The sequence below is a fragment of the Anabrus simplex genome, chromosome 3 (genome assembly GCF_040414725.1).
Source record: "Anabrus simplex isolate iqAnaSimp1 chromosome 3, ASM4041472v1, whole genome shotgun sequence".
Taxonomy (NCBI): Eukaryota; Metazoa; Arthropoda; class Insecta; order Orthoptera; family Tettigoniidae; genus Anabrus; species Anabrus simplex.
In genome coordinates, this window is record NC_090267.1 from 490,373,521 (window position 1) to 490,398,649 (window position 25,129).

General features: G+C 41.4%; 1 protein-coding gene across 1 annotated transcript in view; it reads right to left on the reverse strand.

The window, feature by feature from the left end:
* LOC136866877 (calaxin-like) overlaps nucleotides 1–25,129 on the reverse strand; it is a 49,356-nt gene that overhangs the window by 13,550 nt on the left and 10,677 nt on the right. The window contains exon 2 of the mRNA XM_067143972.2: nucleotides 1,105–1,215. Within this exon, the coding sequence (XP_067000073.2) occupies nucleotides 1,105–1,215 (111 nt within the window). The remainder of the gene's footprint in view (nucleotides 1–1,104; nucleotides 1,216–25,129) is intronic.

The following is a 25,129-nucleotide window of genomic DNA, read 5'->3' on the forward strand; positions in this document are numbered from 1 at the left end:
CCATTTAATAACTAGCTGATAGCCTCTGAAAGCTAACTCGAGTGGAAGGTTTCCTGTATTTAATTATGTAACCTTTAATTTCAAATCTTCAATAATGTAAACTTCATCTTCAAATGAAAATCTCAAAATTAAGCCTAGAAACTTAATCGAAATTCGGGAATAGAGAGTGTGACGTCCTCTCGAGTTCTCCATCAACTTTCTCCTACTATGTATTTAAACTACTGTACCTGAAAACTTAGCCAACGGCCGTAGCCGTGTTGAAACACCGGTTCCCGTGAGATCTCTCAAGTTAAGCAACATTGGGCGTGGTCAGGAGTTGGATGGGTTGCCACGCGCTGTTGGTGGGGGGTGAGGGAATGGAGGAGCGGAAAGGACCTGGCCACTCCACCGCACGTAAACTCCGGCTCAGGAGCACCTCTGCGGAGGTTCGGACCTGCCTTCGGGCAGAATAACCCTTACCTTACCTACCTGAAAACTTGTTCCGTCCCTGAACGATCTGTTTTGTTAATATTTTGCATTAAAGAAAAGAGAGACTAGAAAAGAAATAACTTTAAATTTAAAGCTTTTAATTAATCTTTTGATTGTAGTAGATAGACCCATTCATGCCCGCGCCTTCTTTTACCTCTGTCCACCATGGAATCTCCGCAATAATAATAATAATAATAATAATAATAATAATAATAATAATAATAATAATAATAATAATAATAATAATAATAATATAATAATAAATACTGGCTCGTGTTAAGAAATTCCAATCCTAAATAAGGCCTAATAATCAATCGCAGTGGAAGTGTTCCGTATTTTCATGCTTGTAACCTGGCCACCTCTTCTATCCTCCACTGATGAAGCCTGCAGTGGAAATTTTTGGATCTGCGTTTGTCTGTTATGTGTACGTTCGATAAATTTCCAAGTTCTTTGAAAATGTTTAGGGAAACAACTGATAGGGAATCTGCCACCTCTGTGGCAGCCCTAAATGCCGATCTGTGATGCCTGACTAATTCATATAGTATAAATGGATTTTCTGCGCATCCTGTATGTGAGTCTCCACCCGAAAAAATCCTGACGAGTGAGGGTGTTGTATTGACAATGGTAATCACTCACCCTAATACCTTCGTCTGCATCTTCATCCTGGGATTGTCTGATGAGCGACTTGTTCATCAGCACGAACATGATGTCCTTGGTGATCATCCCGTCGTGATGTACATCGTACACCTAACACACAGAACAACTACGTTAACAATAATCTTTCTTTCATAATCTGTTTGCACCTCAGGGTTGGGTTTCCCTTGGACAGACCGATGGATCTCACCTCTACCGCCTCAAGGCAGTGTCCTAGAGAGTGAGAATTTGGGTCGGGAATACAACTGGGGAGGAGGACCAGTACCTTGCCCAGGTCGCCTCACCTGCTATGCTGAACAAAGACCTCGTGGAGGGGATGAGAAGGTTGGAAGGGAAGCGGCCGTGGCCTTAAGTTAGGCACCATCCCGGTATTGGCCTGGAGCATAACTGGGAAACCACTTCGAGAATGGCTGGGCATCGAACCCCCCTCTACACAGTTGGCCTCCCGAGGCTGAGTGGACTCAGTTCCAGCCCTCGTACCACTTCTCAAATTTCATGACAGAGCCGGAAATCGAACCCGGGGCTCCGGGTGTGCCAGCTAATCACACTAGCCACTACACCACAGAGGCGTAATAATAATAATAATAATAATAATAATAATAATAATAATAATAATAATAATAATAATAATAATAATAATAATAAATAGTAGCCCATGGTTGATATTTCATCTGATTGAAATACAGTTTCTTTCACTCCCATGATCTTAATTTGATATTCTTTTAGTACTTTAACCAGTTCGGTTTGTTTGCTCATTCTAAGAAATGAATTTACGTCAAAGGTGCAAAAGAATTTGCGGGTTGATGGATACTCCGACCTATACAAGCATGATGGGTTAGGGCCCCCAGAATGCTGTGACCTAGACCGAGGTGATGTTAGACAAACGCCTTGGCCCTGGATTTTAATGGCTGGGGTACAAGTTTTTTTAACTTGAAATCAAGGAAGAAACTGTATGCGAAGTTCAAAAAAATCACAGCCGTTATGAAAATACGAAGGCCAACACTTTACGGTCATCTGAGGAGAATGAACCCGGAGCGTTGGGCGCACAAATTGCTCACATTCCAGAAAAATAGAAATATCAACCCCGCTGGCTGAAGGAGGTGCGGGTAAATGATGTAAGACCAGAGGACGCAATAGAGAGGACCGTCTTCAGAAAGCAAGTTACGGGATTGAGGGATGATCCAGAGAAAGAACCTGCTAAACCGAGGAAGATCTCGGCGGAAGATCGGCTGAAAGGAGCGTGAGGTTGTAAGCCTAAGGAAGAGAGGCAGATAGTTTGTATAACAGCAGTCCACAGTTGGCTGTGTCGGTGTGGATATGGTTCATGTTTTTGGGTTACTGTAGTCACGTCCTAGTTCGTGAGCCATGGGCAACGGCTGAGTGGCCTAGTAAGTGGTCCTGAGAGTCGGGATACCAGTTGCTACGGAATGGGATTGGACATCACGGACATATTCTGAGTCATGGCCTTCCTTGTGCTAGGACTATACAATCCACTGGAGGTCCCTAACCCGTTACAGGAGAGATCCTCACTTGGGCTATGTGTAAGTAGGGCAGCATCCTGCTTCAGAAATTTACCGAGCTCAGAAATTTTAAGCAAGCCTTGGACCTATGGTAGTAACGGAGTCCCACTCTCATTTGGCAGGCGAGAGACTCCTTGGAAACAACTTGGCGAACGAAATGGAATTCGATGGGGAGCTATCAATATTAATGGGGCTAATGGAAGAAATAAATTAGAACTGGCTACGTCAGCAAAGAGGATGCATCTGGATGTGCTAGGAGTGGGTGATACTCGGGTATGGGGAGATACCGAGGAAGAGATAGGAGATTATAAAGTGTACTTGACGGGTGTTAGAAAGGGAACGGCAGAGTATGGGGTAGGACTGTTCATCAGGAATACCATTGCACGCATCATAGTTTCTGTTAGGCACGTAAATGAGCGAATGATGTGGGTAGATTTGGCTGTTGGAAGAATTAGGACGAGAATTGTCTCAGTGCAATCACCATGTGAGGGTGCAGATGAGAATGAAGATGAAAAGTTTTATGAAGCATTGGGTGACATCGTATTCAGGATCAAAAGCAAGGATAGGATAGTGCTAATGGGCGATTTCAATGCGAGAGTTGGAAATAGAACTGAAAGATATGGCATGGTGATTGGTAAATGTGGTGAAGATATGGAAGCTAATGGGAATGGGAAGCGTTTGCTGGACTTCACTCCTACTATGGGTTCAGCATTTACGAATACATTATTCAAGTAGAAGGCTATCCATCGCTACCCATAGATCTATAATAGACTATATATTAACAGACTTTGAATTTAGCAAATCTGTGAGGATGTGCGGGTTTTTAGGGGATTTTTCAATGATACAGACCACTATCTGATCTGTAGTGAACTAGTATCTCTAGCCTTAGGATAGAGAAAGTGAAATCTGTCAGTAAAGGAATAAATGTAGAATATCTCCAGGACGAGGAAATTAGACAGAAATACATGGATATGATTAGTGAGAAGTTCCGAACAGTGGACAGTAAGCAGATACAGGATATATAAAGAGAATGGATGGCATACAGGGATGCTGTAGTGAAACAGCAAGGGAACGCCTAGGAACATCTGTGTGTAAAGATGGAAGAAAGCGAATATCTTGGTGGAACGACGAAGTGAGAGCAGCTTGTAAACGAAAAAAGAAGTTTTATCAGAAATGGCTCCAAACAAGGGCTGATGCGGACATGGAAAGATGAAAGAAACACAGCGAAACAAATAGTTGTCCAATCCAAAAAGAAGTCGTGGGAAAATTTTGGTAATAACCTGGAAAGGCTAGGTCAAGCAGCAAGGGAAACCTTTGTGGACAGTAATAAAGAATCCTAGGAAGCAAGGGAAAAAGGAAATGAATAGTGTTTTCGGTAATTCAGGTGAACTCATAATAGATCCTAGGAAATTACTGGACAGGTGGAGGGCATATTTTGAAAATCTTATCAACGTAAAAGGAAATGTTCATGGTAGTGTCGCGAACAACCAAGCTCATGGGGAGGAGGCAAATGATTATCGTGAAATTACGCTTGAAGAAGTGGAAAGGATGGTAAATAAACTTCATTGTCATAAAGAAGCAGGAATAGATGAAATTAGACCTGAAATGGTGAAGTATAGTAGGAAGGCAGGGATGAAATGGCTTCATTGAGTAGTAACATTAGCATGGAGTGTTAGTAAGGTACCTTCAGATTAGACAAAAGCAGTAATTGCACCTATCTATAAGCAAGGGAACAGGAAGGATTGCAACAACTACTACAAGTATTCACTACCATCTTGGAAGGGAGGGTGCGATACAGTGGTTGAGAGGAAGCTGGATGAAAACCAGTGGGGTTTCAGACCACAGAGGGGCTGTTAGGATCAGATTTTCAGTATGCGCCAGGTAATTGAAAAATGCTATGAGAGGAGTAGACAGTTGTGTTGATGTTTCGTAGATCTAAAGAAAGTATATGACAGGGTACCGGTACTGAGGGAAACAATGTTCGCCATACTGGGGGACTATGGGATTAAGGGTAGATTATTAAAATCAATTAAAGGCATTTATGTTGACGATTGGGCTGCAGTGAGAATTGATGGTAGAATGAGTTGTTGGTTCAGGGTACTTACAGGGGTTAGATAAGGCTATAATCTTTCACCTTTGCTGTTCGTAGTTTACATGGATCATCTGCTGAAAGATATAAAATGACAGGGAGGCATTCAGTTAGGTGGAAATGTAGTAAGCAGTCTGGCCTATGCTGACGACTTGGTCTTAATGGCAGATTGTGCCGAAAGCCTGCAAACTATTATCTTGGAACTTGAAAAATAGGTGCAATGAGTATGGTATGATGATTAGCCTTTCGAAGAATAAATTAATGTCAGTAGGTAAGAAATTCAACAGAATTGAATGTCAGATTGGTGATACAACACTGGAAAAGGTGGATGATTTCAAGTATTTGGGATGGGTGTTCTCCCAGGAGTGTAAGTGAGAATAATCAAGGTGTAGTGAAGCTAATGCAGTGAGCTCGCAGTTGCGATCAATAGTATTCTGTAAGAAGGAAGTCAGCTGCCGGGCAAAACTATCTTTACATCGGTCTGTTTTCAGACAAACTTTTCTTTACGGGAGCGAATGCCGGGTGGAGTCACGATATCTTATGAATAAGTTAAAAGTAACAGACATGAAAGTAGCGAGGATGATTCCCGGTAAAAGCAGGTGAGAGCATGGCAGGAGGGCACTCGGAATGAGGAGATAAACGCTAAGTTAGGAAGGAACTCGATGGATGAAGCTGTACCCATAAACCAGCTTCGGTGGTGGGGTCATGTGAGGCGAATGGAGAAGGATAGGTTACCTCGGAGAACAATGAACACTGTTAATGGAAGGTAAGATAAATAGAGGGAGTGTAAGGCGTAGATGGTTAGACTCAGTTTCTAACGATTTAAAGAGGCCACAGCACTAGTTGCAAATATAGGATTGTGGCGTCGTTTAGTAAATCCACAGAGGCTTGCAGACTGAACGCTGAAAGGCATAACGGTCTGTAATGATGATGATGTATGTAATAAATAAATAAATAAATAAATAAATAAATAAATAAATAAATAAATAAATAAATAAAATAGGTCCGCCTCTGTCGTGTAGTGGTTAGTGTGATTAGCTGCCCCCCACCCCCGAGGCTCGGGTTCGATTCCCGGCTCTGCCACGAAATTTGGAAAAGTGGTACGAGGGCTGGAACGGGATCCACTCAGCCTCGGGAGGTCAACTGAGTAGAGGTGGGTTCGATTCCCCCTCAGCCATCCTGGAACTGGTTTTCCGTGGTTTCCCACTTCTCCTCCAGGCAAATGTCGGGACGGTACCTAACTTATGGCCACGGCCGCTTCCTTCCCTCTTCCTTGTCTATCCCTTCCACACTTCCCATCCCCCACAAGGCCCTTGTGCAGCATAATAGGTCAGGCTACCTGGACGATGTACTGGTCCTCCTCCCCAGTTGTATCCTCTGACCCCAAGTCTCACGCTCTAGGACACTGCCCTTGAGGCGGTAGAGGTGGGATTCCTCGCTGAGTCCGAGGAAATACCAACCCTGGAGGGTAAACAGATCAAGAAGGAAAGCATGAATTAAATAAATAATACATACATACCGAAGTGTGACCCGCCCGGTGGCCAAGGTCTTTAAGGCGTTGAAACGGTCTGACACCGAGGTTAGCCGGTCCGAGTCCCGTTGGTCGAAGAAAGTTTCACCGTCAGAATGTTAGCCGGCAGGGTAGGGGAGGTGGTGGTATACACTAGATTGCGTGCGAAAAGCCTGAATTAAATTCCAAACCTCTCCGCAGTACTCATATGTTGATGGTGATTCATCCGTCGGATGGGGACCTAAAGCTTTGAACACACCCCTTGGTGCTATTCGACAGGAGTAGCCTACGTACCGGCACCGGGTTTCACCCTCTCTCTATCACGTCATTCATTTCATTAACTCCTCTAATGAGATTGACGTCACGAAGGGCAACCCGCCACGATAGATCCATCTCACCGAAACTCATACCCAAGTGACCCTGGTTGATGGAAATAAACTAAGATCTGCACGAACTGGGAGGAACAGAATGATACTTAGACCGGTCATCTTTCAAAAGGATGCTTAAACAAAAGCGATTGCAGCAAGGAGTAAGGCAGGTACCCTCTGGACTAAAGAGAGGAGAAACAACACTGCCAGGGCATGCGCAGTAACCGGACAAACGTCAAAACCCACCCAAAACGCAATACTTGAATATCGTGGTCCGGAGTCGGTCTATACAAAACAACAACAATACCGGGTGGTACACCTCCACGTCGCTAATTCGAACTTTGCGCCAGTTGAAACTCCTCTACTGGAGGAAGTCTGAACTTTATCTACTGTGTTAATTTTCAAGTTTCTCTGAAGATGTCACTACTTGGAAATTTTGAAGTTTTTGAACTGGGTCGTTTTCGATGTATTTTTGTTTTGTCTGTAGTAAGAAGTGTGGACATTCTCTTCCAGATGGCACTTCTGAAGAAATACAATTATGCACCCTAGTGCGAAGTGAAAGAACTATGTTTTTGAAGAAATTTTGTGTTCATAAGTTTGTTCTTTGTTAAATTTCTTTCATTTATTGTTTATGTTGGCAATATTAACCCCTTCTTTCCGCCAGGTTTGAATTTAGCCAATCCCGAATTTCTTTAATTAATTTATGACCAATCAGGGGTATCTTCTTCAACTTGGATATGTTGCTTAACCCTAGCCAATGAAATTCTTGTGGGAGGGTGTTCTCATTCCTGAAACGCCTCGAACTTTCCGCGAGAGTATATAAACTGCTGATTTTCGATTCTCCGCGCCACTTCAGTAACATCTTTCAGTGTGTAAAGTATGTAGCAGGGGACGGAAAGCGCCTCTTTCTTCGGGCAGCAATTCATCCACAAGGTAATGGCCGTTTAATAACTTCTTTTCTTGCTAGCTCAGCAGTTTAACTCTCGGGGCGGGTCCGAAGTTTTTCCATAATGTAACCTTCCTTAAAATGTAAAGACCCTTGGTATCTATTCTATCTTTAAACTGCATATCGGGATAGAGAGTGCTTAACCCTCTCGAGCTCCCACTCATATTGCTTTGAGGTGAACTTATTTTCTCAACCGTTTCTTCCAGTCTAGCGTAATGTAAATTGTCTTCTCATATAAGTCACCTCTTTAGGATGGGATTAGCCCTTGCATTAACGGCCTAGTGCCAAGTAGGTTTTAAACAAAATGTATTAGGAGTGCAAGAACGCCTCCTCTCAAGTTGATATTTTAGAGGCCATATAATTGACCTGTTTCCTTACATAATAGGCCTCAGTAGGTCGGGTATTTTTTTTACCCCTGTTTTCATGTCCTTCGAGGACAACTTGAAAGTGGAGTTTGGTGTGGCCTTTGATAGGCCCGAACTTAAGAACAGGTAGCTCTTTCTTAAATTTTGTTTCTGCGTGCCTCGAGAAGGCTTTACGGTGTAATTTGGAGCAAGTGCTCCTGGGCATGATTGGGGTCTTCTGCCCCTTTGTTGAATTGTGTATATTGTAAAGTTGGGCTTATAGCTCAAGAATTGTGTGTCTGGCTCTCGGAGCCCAAATGCTGTAATCATTGTAATTGTACATTTTCGAATTGTGATTCGGCTAGTGAGTACCTGTTCTATTTGTTATTTCTTAATCTTTAAAAGAAAATATAACCTTGTTAAATTTTATCTTAACTTTAATTTCGTATTTTGGGACCTGTTCACCCCCGCACCTTCTTTCACCTCTGCCGTTCCACAGGTACCTCGGAATAATAATAATAATAATAATAATAATAATAATAATAATAATAATAATAATAATAATAATAATAATAATAATAATAATACGTACATACACAATGGAACCGAATCACTAAAGGCAGTGTCACAGAATCATACTTTCCCAACATTCAAGACGGACTAAAACAAAAGTTAGATTTAAATCCATATTTAACCATTACGCTAACATGACATGGTCATATCTAGTCGTGTTTAATACACGTTCAAAATTATAGACAATTCAGTGTAACCAGGTGAACAAACTAGAGACCATATTGTTTTCGAATGTAAACGTAATAGATGAAGGAAAAGACATGTTAATCGGAGTAATACTGAAACAAGAAAACTGACCAGTGAATTGAAATATACTTATAAGTACCGGGCGAGTTGGCTGTGCGGTTAGGGACGCGCAGCTGTGAGCTTGCATCCGGGAGATAGTGGTTCGAACCCCACTGACGGCAGACCTGAATTTGGGTTTCCGTGGTTTCCCATTTTCACACCAGGAAAATGCTGGGGCTGCACCTTAATTAAGGCCACGGCTGCTTCCTTCGCACTCCTAGGCCTTTCCAATCCCGTCGTCGCCATTAGACGTATCTAGACATCTTGAGAGGTCACACCACAATGCATTTCCGGTTCTCTGTAACACGATAGAACCTGTCGTCATGTTTAGACTTGTTCATGAGGAGAGGGCAGGTTACGCTCCGACGTCACGTTATTTTCCGTCAGGTGGCGACGTAAAGCCATGTGAAGAACTCTTGTAAAATTACTGATGGTAACTGTGTAGTTAGGCCCCTCTGAAATGGCGGCTGGAGGGGAGGCCCTCCAAAATGGTGTCGAGAAAGGGCATATGGTCATGAAAACTAGGTTAGGTGATATGTGCCCCCTCTGGCGGGAGGATCAAATGGCGACGGTGTCGTGAAGGGCATCTGGCTATAAAACTAAGACTATATGTGCCCCCTCTAGTGGGAGAATCAAAATGGCGATGGGAAGGTCATCTGACCGTAAAACTGAGCCATGTGTAGTTACGCCCCTCCAAGATGACGTCGGGAAGGACATTTCGCCATAAATTTATGCGCTGTAAGGTAAGGCTCCTCCAAGGTGGCGTCGGGAAGGGAATCTTTGCAAGATGGTGTTCCATGGTTTCCCATATTCACAATGGCATTGGGAAGGGCATCTTGCAAGATGGCGTCGAGAAGGGCATCTAGCCGTAAAACTATGGGCTGTACCTGGTGAGTTGGCCGTGTGGTTAGGTACGCGCAGCTGTGAGCTTGCATTCGGGAGATAGTGGGTTCGAACCCCACTTTCGGTAGCCCTGAGATGGTTTTCCGTGGTTTCCCATTTCCACACCAGGCAAATGCTAGGGCTGTACCTCAATTAAGGCCACGGCCGCTTCCTTCCCACTCCTAGCCTTTTCCTATCTCATCGTCGCCATAAGACCTATCTGTGTCGGTGCAACGAAAAACATCTAGCCAAAAAGCTATGCGCTGTAAGGTTAGGCCCCTCCAAGATAGCGTAGGGAAGGGCTTCTTGTAATACTTCCATGGTTTCCCATTTTCACACCAGGCAAATAAGATGACGTTGGGAAGAGCATCTCGCAAGACGGCGTCGGGAAGGGCATCTCGCCATAAAACTATACGCTGTAAGGTTAGGCCTCTCCAAAATAGCGTCGGAAAGGGGATCTGGCAAGATAGTGTCAGGAAGGGTATCTCGCCACCCTCTGAGGTTAGGCCCCTCCAAGCTGGTGTCGGGAAGTGCATGTGGCCGTAAAACTAGGCGCTGTGTAGTTAGGCCTTTACAAGATAGCGTCTGCGAGGTTAGCCTTGCACTCTTATTCAAATTCCGCACCTCACACTGTCAAACAAGAGCTTGTGGTCGTGTTGACACCTGTCAAACAAGAGTACGTGGTCTTCTTTGTAAACAAAAGCACGTGAAGTGTGGTTAGGTCCCTTCAAGATGACGTCTGTGATGTTAGCCTTGCACTCTTATTCAAATTCCGCGCCTCACACCTGTCAAACAAGAGCACGTGGTCTTGTTTTGTACACAATAGCACTTCGTACTAGGGGTCAATGACCTGGCCATTTGTCAATGACCTCGTGGAAAAATGCTGATTTAGCACCCATTGTTTCTCAATCCCTGTTGCTACACTACTTCGCAGAATTATAGTGGGATTGCCTTTTTTGTTCTTTAACTTAAAAATCCTAACCTAAACTTAATTAGCAAAATTTTATAGTTTCACTCGCGACGTATGGCACAGAACGCGCGAAAACTTTAGCTATAATCCAAGAGGAACGCTATAAAAGTTACTATATACCACCACTATAGGCAAACCCACTCGTATATTGCAACCTATACAAAATTCTTGTATTTCACGCTTGACTCTGTGTTCATGCGGGGCAACTAAATATTTTTCCGCGAGTATCGAAAAACATAGTCTACACGTGCCATCAATGAATCGCTCCCAAAATTTCATACATACCGAAATCCAAAAATAAAATAAATACTTTAATTACAACTGATTTCACAAAATTGCTATTTTTATTAGCAAGACTAAGTGCAAGTGGCTATACTGTCTTTCTTCTAGCCTCTTGTGTGTGGTCTGAAAACCTCGAGTATTAACTATTAGCGATATGTTGCTCATATATCACCTTTCATAAGGAGCTGTCGTGGCTTCGAGTGCACCAGCGCCGCGAACTTGACATGTTATCGCTTCTCCATAAAATACTTTCCACTAATACTCTCAACTATCTGTCTTCATCTTTTTCTTACCTCTCGTCCTATCATGACCACAATACAAGATCTGGCTCCTCTCTTGTCATACCTGTAAACCGCACTGCTGTGTACAACCGCTCCTTCATAATCTCTGTGTCTAGGTCATGGAATTCGCTACCTGAGAATATTAGAGACAATCCCTCTCATCGCAAGTTTAAAGTGGCTTGGCGCGAGCATTTGCTGAGTAGATCCCGCTGACTTGCTGGCTAATGAATGAATGAATGAGATGAATGAATGGATTACTGTAGTTACGTCATTTAAGTGTACATTATGTTGTGTATTTTAAAATTAAGGATTCTATTATTATTATTGTTACGGGGCTTTCCGTGGTAGGTAGAGGTGAAAGAAGGTGCGGGTGTGAACGGGTCTCAAGCTACGAAAGTAAAATTAATTTAAAATTTAACAAGGTTATATTTTCTTTTCAAAATAAGGAAATAACAAGCATGGCAGGTACAAAGTAGCAAGTCAAAAGGGTAGTTACAATATTTACAGGATTTGGGCTTCGCGCCCTGACTTCACAATGCTTGGGCAATCAGCTCAGTTTTACCCCAAACACAAGTTTCAACAGAGGGGCAGAAAACCCCATTCATGCCTAGGAGCCCTTGCTCCAAATTACACTGAAAAGCCTCCACGAGGCATACAACACTCAATTTTCAAAAAGAGCCACTCGCTCTCAACTTTAAGCCTCTCAAAGGCCACACCAAACTCCACCTTCGAGTTGTCCTCACTGGACATAGACACAGGGGTAAAATACCCAACCTACTGAGGTCTATTAAATGAAAAGAAGGTTGATTACATGACCTCCAAAATAACAATTTGAGAGGAGGCGATCGGCACTCCTAATACACTTTGTTTTTAAAACCTAATTTGGCTCTTAGGCCACTGATGCAAGGGCTAATCCCATACTACGGAGGTGACTTTAGAAAAGAAACAAATTTACATAATGTTAAGGAAGAATAGGTTGAGAAAAAAGTTCACCTCAAAACAATATGAGTGGGAGATCGAGAGGGTTAAGCATTCTCTATCCCAATACGTAGTTTAAAAGGTAAAATAGATACCAGATTCTTTACATTTTTAAGGAAGGTTACATAACGGAAAAACTTCGGACCCGCCCCGAGAGTTAAACTGCTGAGCTAGTAAAGAAAGAAGTTATTAATTGGCCATTACCTTGTTGTTGACCGCTGCCGAAGAAAGAGGCGCTTCCCGCCCCCTGCTATGTACTTTACACACTGAAAGATGGAACAGAAGTGGCGCAGAGACCCTAAAATCAGCAGTTTATATACTCTCGCGGAAGGTTCTAGGCGTTAGGGGAATGAGAACACCCGCCCACAATCACTTTATTGGAGAATAAAGAGAAACCCCTACACAAGATGAAGAAGAAACACATTATTGGTGGAAAATTAAGTTAAGAAATTCGGGATTGGTTGAATACAAAAGAAGGAGAAAGAGAGGGGTATACAGCCAACTTAAACCACAACAGAAGGAAATTTAACAAGAAACAAACTTTTGAAATAAAAATTTCTCCAAAGAACAGTTCTTTTTCTTCGCACTAGGGTGCACTATTGTAGTTCTTCAGTAGTGTCCTCTAGAAGAGAAAGTTTACACTTCTTACTTCAAGCAAAACAAAAACACATCAAAAATGACACAGTTCTAAAACTCCGAAATTTACAGGTAGTGACATCTTCTGAGAAAGTAGAAAATTAATACCGTCAATAAAGTTCAGGTTTCCTCCAGCAGAGGAGTTTCAACTGGCGCACCTTTTGAATTAGCGGCGTGGAGGTGTACCGCCCGGTACAATTATTATTATTATTATTATTATTATTATTATTATTATTATTATTATTATTATTATTATTATTATTATTATTATTATTATTATTATTATTCTTGCGTTCCGGCCTTCTAAGGACCACGTACAAATTTCAATTCTTCCTCCTTAGTTCTTTCCTTTTCTTCCAGTATTCTTTCATTGTTTCACTGTGTTTCTTTTTCCTGTCTTCAGTCCACTTTGTGCCTGTTTTCTTTTCCTTCCTCCCTTGGAATCCTTCCATTTGTAAGACTTTCTTCCTAAAAATCTTTCTCTCCAATAATTCTTCTTCTCGTATGTTGTTTCTTTCCAGGTCTTTCTTGACTTCTTGAATCCAGTTAGTAGTTGATTTCTTTTCCCAAAGGTACTTGAAGATTCGTTTAGTTAGTCTATTGTCATCCATTCTGTAAATGTGTCCAAGAAATAGCAATCTCCTTTTTCTTATTGTTTCTGATATGTTTTCTATGTTCTGGTAAATTTCATTGTTACTTCTTAATTTCCAAAACTCTGCAATTCTTAGAGGACCTAATATTTTCCTTATAATTCTTCTGTCTAATATTTCTAATTTATCGAGCTTGTAGTTCAGTGCTAGACATTCGCTGGCATAAAGGTATTCTGGTTTCACTACTGTGTTGTAGTGCTTTATTTTAAGCTTTCTTGATAAGCACTTTTTGTTATAAGTATTCTTAGTTATACCGTACGCTCTTTCCATCTTTTGTATCCTCTCCTCTATAGCAGATTTTTTCTAAACCATTTTCTGGAATTGTCTCACCCAAATATTTGAATTTCATTACCTTTTCTTTTTGGCCAATATCCGTTACTAAAAACTTTGGGGCACTTTTTATATTCGTCAAAAATTTTGTTTTCTCGGCAGAGATTCTCAAGCCTGTCATGTTGGCTGTCTTTTCAAGGAGACTGACTTGCATTGCTGCATCTGTAAGGCTTTCTGAAAGTATGGCAAAGTCATCTGCAAATGCTAGGCAATTTATTGCAACACCTTTGTTCTTCTTCCCCAGCATGAGTGGCAATATTTTGGATTCTTTCAGTTTTTCATTCCAAATTCTTACAATTTTCTCCATGACACAGTTGAAAAGGAGTGGAGATAGACCATCGCCCTACCTGACACCTGTATTTATTATGAAAGGTCGAGATATTTCACCCATAAATTTTACTTTCGAGATAGTGTCTGTAAGTGTTTCACGAATTAGGTTTGCCAATTTAGTTTTAACTCCAAATTCCCGGATTACTTCATCTAGGGTTTCCCTATCAACAGAGTCAAAAGCTTTTTTAAAGTCAATAAATGTTACAACGATGTCTTTGGAGTTTATTAATCTGCGTCGAATTATAGATTTCAGGTTGAAAATCTGTTCAGAGCAAGATCTTCCCTCTGTAAATCCACCTTGATATTCACCCAATTCACTGTCCAGTGTCGATTTTACTCTGTTGAGTAGTATTGTTGAAAATATCTCGTAAGTAACTGGCAAGAGAAATATCTCTGTAGTTGTTGACATCTTGCTTGTTACCCTTCTTGTGTAATGGGTGTATTAGAGCCACTTTCCAATCCTCTGGGATCTTTCCTGTTTCCCAAATTTCTTCAAAGATTATTTGTAGATCTTCTATAACTTTTGGTTCAGCCCATTTTAAAAGTTCAGCTGTTATGGAGTCTTCCCCACTAGCTTTGTTATTTTTAAGATGTTTTAATGCTTCCTTAATTTTTTCCGCTGTTGGAGGTGAATCAGCTTCTAGATTTTCGTGAATTTCTGAACGTTCTAATTTATGATTTGGCTCAGGGCAGTTCAGCAGGTGTTCGAAGTGTTTTTCCAGAATCTCACAATTCTCGGCATTGTTAAGGCCAATATTATCATTTGCATCTTTGAAGCAAATACTCCGGGATTGATAACCTTTCAGGTTATTCTTAAAGGTCTGAAATTTCGGGAGTTATTTCTTACAAAATTATTCTCAATTTCTACTAGCTGCGATTTTTCAAAAGATCCTTTAACCTGCCTTATCATTCTTGTTGTTTCTTTTCTTTGTTGTTTAAATAGCTCATAGTGTTCATTCTTTTCTGAACATTTCCATTTTTTCCACTTTTTCGTTCTTTCCATAAGTGCTTCCTCACATACGTTATTCCACCATACTTTCTTTTTAGTTTTAACTGATCCAAATACTTTCTTCGCTGAACTATTAATCTGTTTAGATAATTCTGGCCATTTGCCATGCTGAGTTATTTTAATTTCTTCCCGAAAGTATTCTATAGTTGCTTGTGTAATGTTGAGCCTATCTAAATTGTATTTCATTAATTTTCTCGAACTTCTTTGATTCCTGCGAGGTAGAAGCTTTAGCTTATTTTAGAGAGGTAGTGATCGGAGTCAAACTCCCCACTTCTTATTACTTTAATATTCATAAATCCCTTAATACTTTTTTGAGAAATAGCTACATGGTCCAATTGAAACTCACCTAACATCGGGTTTGGGGACACCCATGTTTTAGCCTTTCTTGGAAGTTTTTTAAAGAAGGTCGACATTAATTTTAGGTGAAAGGATTTACAGAGATTAATTAGTCTCATGCCATTTTTGTTTGTTCTTTTGTGTACGGGATATGCCCCTACTGTTTTGCTGAAAACTTGATCTTTGCCTAACTGTGCATTAAAATCACCTAGTAGAATAATAACATTTGATTTTGGAATTTTTGACATTTCATCATCTAGAAGACTCCAGAATTCTTCAGTTTTACTCGGGTTCTTGCTATTATCTTCATTTATTGGTGCATGACAGTTAACAAATGTATACTTTGTTCTTGCATTTAAGTGTGAGAAGGGATAACCTTTCTGAACTAGATTTGAATTCCATAACATTATCAACTATTGCTTTATGGACATAAAAGGTGGTACCTAGTAGTGGCATTCCTTTCATAATTTCGATTGCTGGTTTACCTTCAAAGATTCTATAATTTTTGGTTTCTGTTGCATTCTCATCCATAAACCGTGTCTCTTGAGATGCTAAGATCTGGATTTCATGTCTATCTAAGAAAATTTCCAGTTCTTTCTGTTTGCCGGTTTTTAGCAAGGAATTTACATTAAGAGTGCCTGCAAAGAATTTCCTCTTAAATTTAAGTCTGAAAGGATTCCAAGGATGCTCCGATTCACCCTTATTGCAGATGTTGGGACTCCCCAGAACCCTAGGTCCCGATGCATTGCATAACGCAATGGTGGATTTCTCTTCCGAGCTACCACCTGGGGTAGTGCTTTCATTCAGCGGACTTTCCATTCTGCAATTGAAATTGTACATTGTACAAGGTAGGAAATTAATTCCAAGATAAGATCGGATTGTTAGTCCGAAATTATTTTTTATTCGTGCTTTACTCCACTAGGTTCTTCCGCTCTCTCCGCCGTTGGGACATTAAATTCCTCATCCGCCTTCGAGACCGTTGACCAGGTTTCACCTGTAACCCTAGGCAAGGGCCCTTACAGGGTGCTACCATCCGGAGCCAGATGGACCCAGATTTTTTTACGAGGTTGTTACTCCTCCCCCTCCTCCTTCCCCATCACTTGCAAGATGAGGCCCCGGGCTTGGGACCGGCAATGGCGGAGTTATTATTATTATTATTATTATTATTATTATTATTATTATTATTATTATTATTATTGTTGTTGTTGTACTGAGTTTACACCCGATAGCTTTCGAAGCAAGAAGCGGTGGGCCAAGGGAATGGGGCTTGAAGGCACATAAAGTTTGCCAGATAGTAATCTAAAAAACTTAACATGTTACAGAAGTGAAAAATGGTATTTTTTATCTCTATTTAACATAAAGAAACGTGTATTTTTAGTTTTCGGAAATATCACCTGGGTGGAAGGGGGGGGGGTTAAAGTGACTGAAAATGGTGTTGAATTCTTTTAATTAGGCTACTGATATATCAAAAATGAAGATTTTACAGATGTGAAATTTGATATTTTCAATCTGCTTTAAAAGTAAAAATACACGTATTCTCTTAAAATCCAATGAAGCGGGGGGGGGGGTGAAAGAGTTGAAAAATTAATTGGCTTAATTGTATGAGAATACATACATCTAATAAAAACTAAAGTTATTACAGATGTGAAAATTCGTATTTGGATCTCCTTTAAAAACAAAGAAAAACGCGTTTTGGGCGGGAAACCATCTTGGAGGGCGGGAGTGTAAAGGAGTTGAATTCCTTTCATGAGGACACATAAATCAAAAACTGAAGAAGTTAGAGTCGTGATAATTGGTATTTAGAAGATCCTTTACTATTAAAGAAACAAGTATTTTTTTCGGGAAAGTTCACTTAGGGGGGGAGGGAGGAGTAGTGTGAAATGAAGTGAAAAAAGTAAATTACTTTTATGGGGATACTTATATCTCAAAACTGAAGGTAATAGACGTGAACATTGGTGTTTGGAATCTCCCTTAAATATAAAGAAACAAGCCTTCTTTTCATTTCTTTTTGTGGGGGGGGGGGGGGGGGTTGGCGGTAAATAAACTTAACGGCGGTGGGGTGTAGAAGGAGGTGAGACCAATTGATTTTACTGTTATTAATGTAGTTACAAGGATCCTCCGTTGCTCAGGCGGCACCGCGCCGGCCTCTCAAAGCTGGGTTCCGTGGTTCAAATCCCGGTCACTCCATGTGACATTCGTGCTGGACAAAACGGAGGCGGGACAGGTTTTTCTCCGGATACTCCGGTTTTCCCTGTCATCGGCCATTCCAGCAACACATAATAATAATAATAATAATAATAATAATAATAATGTTCCGGACCGTCGTCAAATGTGCGGGCCGCGCTGGCAACGGCTCATGGACGGGTAATGACTAAGAATGCAGTCCGGCCGCGGGTTCAGTGCCGCCAAATCACCCAATATGACACCACGCCGGATCTCCTGAAGGATTTTATCCATATTAAAAATGATTAAAGGAAAAGATGGCAAAGATTTACGGACCCAACTGACCAGGAGGAATACCTGAGCCTAGCCCGGGAAGTACGAAATCGATTGCTGGAAAGGAATATTGAAAAATGGGAGGAAACGTGCTGTAAAATAATAGAAAACGAGTCAGATAGCGAATTTCGACGGATTATATATCTAAAACAATAAGCATTCAATTATAAATTTCAGTAACTTATAATACCGTAGCGAAGCACGGGTATCTTGCTAGTTTATTATATAAATTAGTTTGCGTTTCTTCGGTATACAAAGTTAAACAAGACCAGGGACGTGTTTCAATTTAAAGTACCATACTAAAAGAAATTAAACAGATGTGACCAGCACAATATACTGATTAATAGAACATTCATTAGAAACCGGGGTCTAGCCCTGTAAACAATACATGATTTAGTTTACCAACACCTAACTTAGGGTCTCTTGGTATGCCAATCTGCTCAATAGTACCAAGATTCTAACTCTAACCAGTATAATCTTTACTAGAAAATACGCAAGAGCGTTTGCCACTAACGTGTCATACATAACAGCAAGAACTCTAAATACATACTGCTTGCTCAATACATCACAGCCTTCTGTTCGCCTCTCGTTCTCAATTATTTCACACATTGACCAAAACTCTTTAAAGTTCAGAGACCGGAATAGTTCACGCTAAAACAATTTTAAAACATTATCCGTCCCATACATAAGGGCAACATAGCAAACGAACTCAGGTCTACAGATCTTAAAATACCTCTATCATACATACTTTATTTTAAGTGAAACTTGCCCGGGGCAAAGAACTATTGAAACCTTACATAGGCTAAAGCCTTAACATGAAAATCTTTACAATTGCAATCCGCTTCCTCAACTTTCATAACGCGCTACACAAGGGGTTCCTGTCTTAACGTCTTACCTCCACGTCTGGTGAGTCCTCAGTTCGAGGCCGCGGCGGGACCGGCTGCGAATGCAGCGAGCAAGTCAAGCAGACCGGAATCAGAATGACGGCAAGGAGCCGCGAGCGCTCGCCTGCCCAGCAGGGAGAGGCGCGCGCGCACTCAAAGGGGAGGGGAGTTTGGTCACCAGACGTGCAGGCAAGAGGAGGATAGCCAACCTAAGGTTGAAAACACCCCAGGACGGGAAGAAACTTCCCTTTATCCTGGGGCCATGAGGGCATGAGGACAACGTTTATTTAGGAAGGGCAATGCAAAACATAATACAACATGACATATATAAATAACATCTAAATAAAAGAGCTTGCAAGCACAATTACACTGATAAAATAAAACGAAGAGTGAAAGGAAATCTTCTTCACGGTACAATTGTTACGGAGTTATCCGTGGTAGTTAGAGGTGAAAGAAGGTACTGGGATGAATAGGACTCAATCTACGAAATTAAAGTTAATTTTAAAATTTAACAAGGTTATATTTTTCTTTTCAAGATCAAGAAATAACAAATATAACAGGTACTCAGTAACCTAACAACAAATCGAGAATGTACAATTACAGTGTTACAGGATTTGGGCTCCGAGAGCCAGACACACAATTCTTGAGCAGTAAGCCCAACTTTACCCGTATGCAAGATTCGACAAGGGGCAGAAAACCCCAATCATGCCCAGGAGCACTTGCTCCCAATTACCTAATAAAGCCTCCTCGAGGCACACAAAATCAACTTTTAAGAAAGAGCAAACCCGCTCTCAAAATTCAAGCCTATCAAAGGCCACGCCGAACTCCACCTTTAAGCTGTCCTCCAATTACAATAACACAGGGGTCAAAAATACCCAACCTACTGAGGCCTATTCAGAGAAGAAACAGGACAATTACATGGCCTCCAAAAATACCAACTTGAGAGGAGGCGTCCTTGCACTCCTAATACACTTTGTTTAAAACCTACTTGGCACTAGGCCGTTAATGCAAGGGCTAATCCCATCCTAAAGAGGTGACTTATATGAGAAAACGATTTACATTACATTAGAAGGGAAGAAACGGTTGTGAAAATAAGTTCACCTCAAAGCAATATGAGTGGGAGCTCGAGAGGGTTAAGCACTCTCTATCCCAATATGTAGTTTAAAGAGAGAGAATTTTTTCCAAGAGCCTATTACATTTTAGATGAAAATTACATGGTAAAAGATTTCGAACCCGCCCCGAGGGTTAAACTGCTGAGCTGGCAAGAAAATAAGTTATAAAACGGCCATTACCTGGTGGTTGAACTGCTGCCCGAAGAAAGAGGCGCTTCCCGCCCCCTGCTACATAATTTACACAATGATAGGTGTTACTGAAGTGGCGTAGAGACCCGAAAATCAGCAGTTTATATACCCTCGCGGAACATTCGAGACCTTTCATGAATGAGAACACCCGCCCACAAGCCTTTTATTGGACGACAAAAAGATTACATGTCAGAATTGAAGAAGAAAACCAGGATTGGTGGAAAACTAATTACAGAAATTTATGATTGGCCAATTTCAAAACTGGCAGAAAGAAATGGTTAACGTTGCCAACTTAAACACAAGCAGAAAGAAATTTAATAAGGAACAAACTTATGCATACTAAAATTCTTCAAAAAAAAGTTCTTTCACTTCGCACTAGGGTGCACCGTTGTATTTCTTCAGTAGTGCCATCTAGAAGAGAATGTTCACACTTCTCACTACAGACAAAACAAAAATACATCGAAAAGGACACCGTTCAGAACACTTCAAAATTTACAAGTAGGGACATCTTCTGAGAAACTTGAGAATTAGCACTGTAGTTAAAGTTCAGGCTTCCTCCAGTAGAGGAGTTTCAACTGGCGCAATGTTTGAATTAGCGGAGCGGAGGTGTACCGCCCGGTACAATTATTATTATTATTATTATTATTATTATTATTATTATTATTATTATTATTATTATTATTATTATTATTATTATAGTATTCGTTTCATTTGTGTTTGTAATTATGTCAATGTATACTCTTCTAGTGGTTAAGTGTACGAGAGGGCTTTGAGCCCTAACTTCGCCACCAATAAAGGCGTTATCTATCTATCTATCTATCTATCTATCTATCTATCTGCCTATCTATCTAGCTACTTAACAGGCGTAAGATGCTGTGAATCTCGAGCCAGGCCAACAGCTATCACGCCGCCTGCGCAAGAACACTAGGCTTAAAAAAGCTCATGTGTCAACCAAACGACCTCAATATCGCTGGGGTTTCGCGCCGATAAAGAAACCCAGCTCGCTTGGGAGACCTGGTCTGCGGTAGAGCGAACGGGTTATCGAGGCAGCTGTACTTGCCTTGACTTAGCTGTTTGTAGTTTGTTTTAACTTGATAAGGAAACGTTCCCAGATAAAAAAAGACAATCTAAATACAAAATTATTTGCCCCAGCAGCGCTGGCGGAGCTGGGGTTCAACGCACGCCACTGGGAGTATGGAACTTCGAATCGCACAATTGTACAACTTGTGACAATAAAGTTCAGTGAATGAAGGCAGGACTGTCAATCCGGCAACACTGGCGACACACAACGCTGCACCTCCGTAGCAGCAGGTTTTGACCACCTGCGCCCAAGGTTGTTGAGTTGAGCATCGTGTGTGTGCCATGTAAGACCTGTTTGACACAGTGCGTGTTTAGTGCGTTGGTTCTGAACTGCGAACAGGGACATCAACGACCAAAAGATCAATGTACAGTCTTGTCTTAAGCTTGGCAAGACACCGAAGAAATGCGTGCGATGCTGGCACGTGTTTATGAAGATCAAGCACTGTCCTTGAAGTGTGTGTACGAGTGGTTCGCCCGTTTTCGAGGAGGACAGGAAAGAGTTTCTGACAACCCCCGTAGCGGAAGACCGGCGACCGCCGTCAGTGACGAAAACATTGAGAAGGTGAGGACATTATTCACGAACGGTCGGCGATTAACTGTGCGCATGATAGCGGATGAACTGCAGATTAACCGTGAATCCATGCGACAAATCGTTACCCAGAAGTTAGGGAAGAGGAAAACGTGTTTTCGTCTTGTACCACATCACTTGACTGACGATCAGAAGCAGGCACGTTTGCAGGCTTCACAGGATTTTGTCGAAATGGCTCTTAAGCATGCCAATCCTTGGGTATGTGCAGCATTTGTCAACAAAAATAGAACAATAGAACAATAGAATGAATATTGGCCTATTTTCCCCGTGTTGAGCTAGGTCTCCCCCCTTAACAGTAATCAGAGGTAAAAAGTGGAAGCGGTCCAACACTTCGAAAAATTAAGGTATCTGCCAAAGAAAGGCAAGGGACACGAAGGGCGTGAAAATGAGATCCCCTAGGCCTTCGCACTTAATACCGGTGTGATCGGAAAATAACATGAGTTGACCAAAGGAGGTTTGATAGGATAAATGAAAGTGAGGAGCCTGACAAAGTAGAAACAGATAAGAGTCTCGTGGTCGCTAACCCACCCTCCGAAGTGATGATGATGATGATGATGATGATGATGATGATGATGATGATGATGATGCTTGTTGTTTAAAGGGGCCTAACATGTAGGTCATTGGCCCGCCCACCCTCCCAAGTTAAGAGCCCGTTGGGCACCTTATAGTCGCTTTTTACGACAGGCAGGGGCACCGAGGATTTTTTCTACCGCCATCACCCTCAACGGGATACATATAAGAGGAATATGAGTTGAGACATTTGGTGACACGCTTTGCAATACACGGCTTTCATCACCGTATCTGTGCCAAGAAGTTCTACCACCGGGCCAGCCAGGAGTGTGTGTGTGTGTACTGTGCAATGAACAGTGTGATACATATCACGTAATGAAGTGCAAGAAGAGAACAATCTCTCTGAAGCAATTTTGCTCTGAACAAAGTGCTCCTTGAGTGAATTGTAATTTACTTGATGTAATATGTAAATTTTGCACATTGTGCGCAGTAAAATTTATTATATTTCAGAGATGGTAAGTAAGTCTAACCTAAAAATTCTTACGAAATGTGGACAGTGCTTATGGGACTCCGAAATACTAGCACAATAACAATGGAGGTATTATAACATACTGTACTACATATTATAAGCCATATTTAGAATATTATCTGTGAAAAGTTACTCCAGGAATGTTTGTTTTTTAGCTAGTTGCTTTACGTCGCACCGACACAGATAGGTCTTATGGAGACGATGGGACAAGGAAGGGCTAGGAGTGGGAAGGAAGCGGCCGTGGTCTTAATTAAGATACAGCCCCAGCATTTGCCTGGTGTGAAAATGGGAAACCACAGAAAACCATCTTCAGGGCTGCCGACAGTGGGGTTCGAACCTACTATCTCCCGAATACTGGATACTGGCCGCACTTAAGCGACTGCAGCTATGTTCGGTTTTCCGATTTGTGCAACCGTACGCACAACACGACATTATAATAGCTACATCACTAATTCAATATTAGTAACTCTTTTACGTTTTAGTGTGTCATACAGTGTTTATGTCTGAAAAATTACAATTTGCGTTCACCTCATTCACTTCAGTGGGATGTATGGGTTCGACTGTCAAAAAAAAAAAAAGCAACAACATGCATTCTCGCGCAGTGGCGGCTTGCAGAAAATCAGTTGTTTTGCTGTAACCCATCCCCACTCCAAAAAATGTAAAAATAGTTAGAAGCATGTGGTTTTCAAGAGGCCCTCCGCTGAGTTTTTCATACCGAAGAAACACGCAGACAACCCGACACATATACACTTTCCTCATACAAAACTGATTAAACACCTGCAATGACAAAACATTCGCGAACTCAGAAACACTTGTTGTGAGCGCGCAAAAGCAGAACTTCTCAACGTTATCAAAATCACTGAAATAAAACCAGCAACGTCATAATGCAAAATTACATGTTAATTTGCTATAATAAAATGTATACACTAGACATTTTGTAATTAAAGGAAATCACAATATCATGTCCTTATTTCGAGAACATAAAAAGTACATTTTTTATAGTTCATCGGTTTACAAATGTGGCTATGGAATAAGCAAGTTGGGAGTATTAAAAGACCTGGCGGGAACAGCTAATGGCTTGCTCTACAGTATTTAGTTTTCCTCTATGTGCTCGAACGAATGCTCGCTGTGAAGTGTGATGTCTTGGCTGTTCTTTCCACAGCACATCGAAAAAGTTGGGCACACATGCGCAAACGGCAGAGTTCCTGCTTCTGGCAAAAAGCTTATAAATTCTCGCTGAGCTGTGATCTCCACAGCACCCGGCGTGGAGTGGTTGACTTGTTGCCTGGTTGTGAAGGGAGTTGAATGATTTCCTAATCTTTGGCTGGTGTCTTTTTCATGGCACTCTATTTGATTGCAGATTATATTATTAAAGTAATTTATTTTTCAAGTAGACAATGTGCTGCAGTACATAAATACGGCCGCCCCTGTATACGACCACGCCCCCTACGCAGAACATGTCACTGGGCTTTACTCTCAAAGCTCCAAGGCGTCTCCCTGTATTCCTCCCTGGGTGGGTCACAAGGCTGCCAGCCTGTCTAAGCTCTAAATGACCTTTCTTCTTGCCGTGTGGACAGTATGCACCGCAGCCACTCTCGAAGGGAGTGTGACCCCGAAGAGACCACTGTGCTCAGGACTATGTGCAAAAATAGGTTACATTTACTAAATGACCCTTTTCTTTCTTACCGGGTGGACAGAATACTCCTTTACAAGTTATATTTACTTGTGCTTGCATTCTGCGGGGGTTGGTAAGGGAATGTAATTCTCATCATTGCTGGGATTGACGTCACATCCGATTATATGTTAGCCAATAACAATGCTAGTAACTACTTAAGCAATAGAGAATGCCGTCTGCTGCTCTTCATTAGGTTATACAAGTAAATGTTACTGGTAGGTTCCTGGGCATGACAATGAACACGTCTCTCCTCTGAAAGGAATTCTACGTAAGATTTGCATAATTTCTAGTTCTCTATAATGTTATAAACCTAAATCGAAAATAGGTCTATTGACCAGAACATTTCGTTACAGTTAATCAGGGTGGAATTTTGAAAACTATAAGAGCCATTCAAAAAGAAACGAGCAGGAGGCTATGAAATGAAAACCTGTACCGTTATTTCAAAAGTATTGTCCAGCACTGTTGAGGCACTTGGCCCACTGCGACGTAAGGCGGTGACTGGCCGTGTCGTAAAATTCCTGGGTCTGCTTTGTGAACCGGTTCCAAACGTACTGTTTCATGTCGGTGTCCGAGGTAAAATCGTTTGCCTCTCAGAGCCTTCTTTGGCACAAATTGGATTTTTTG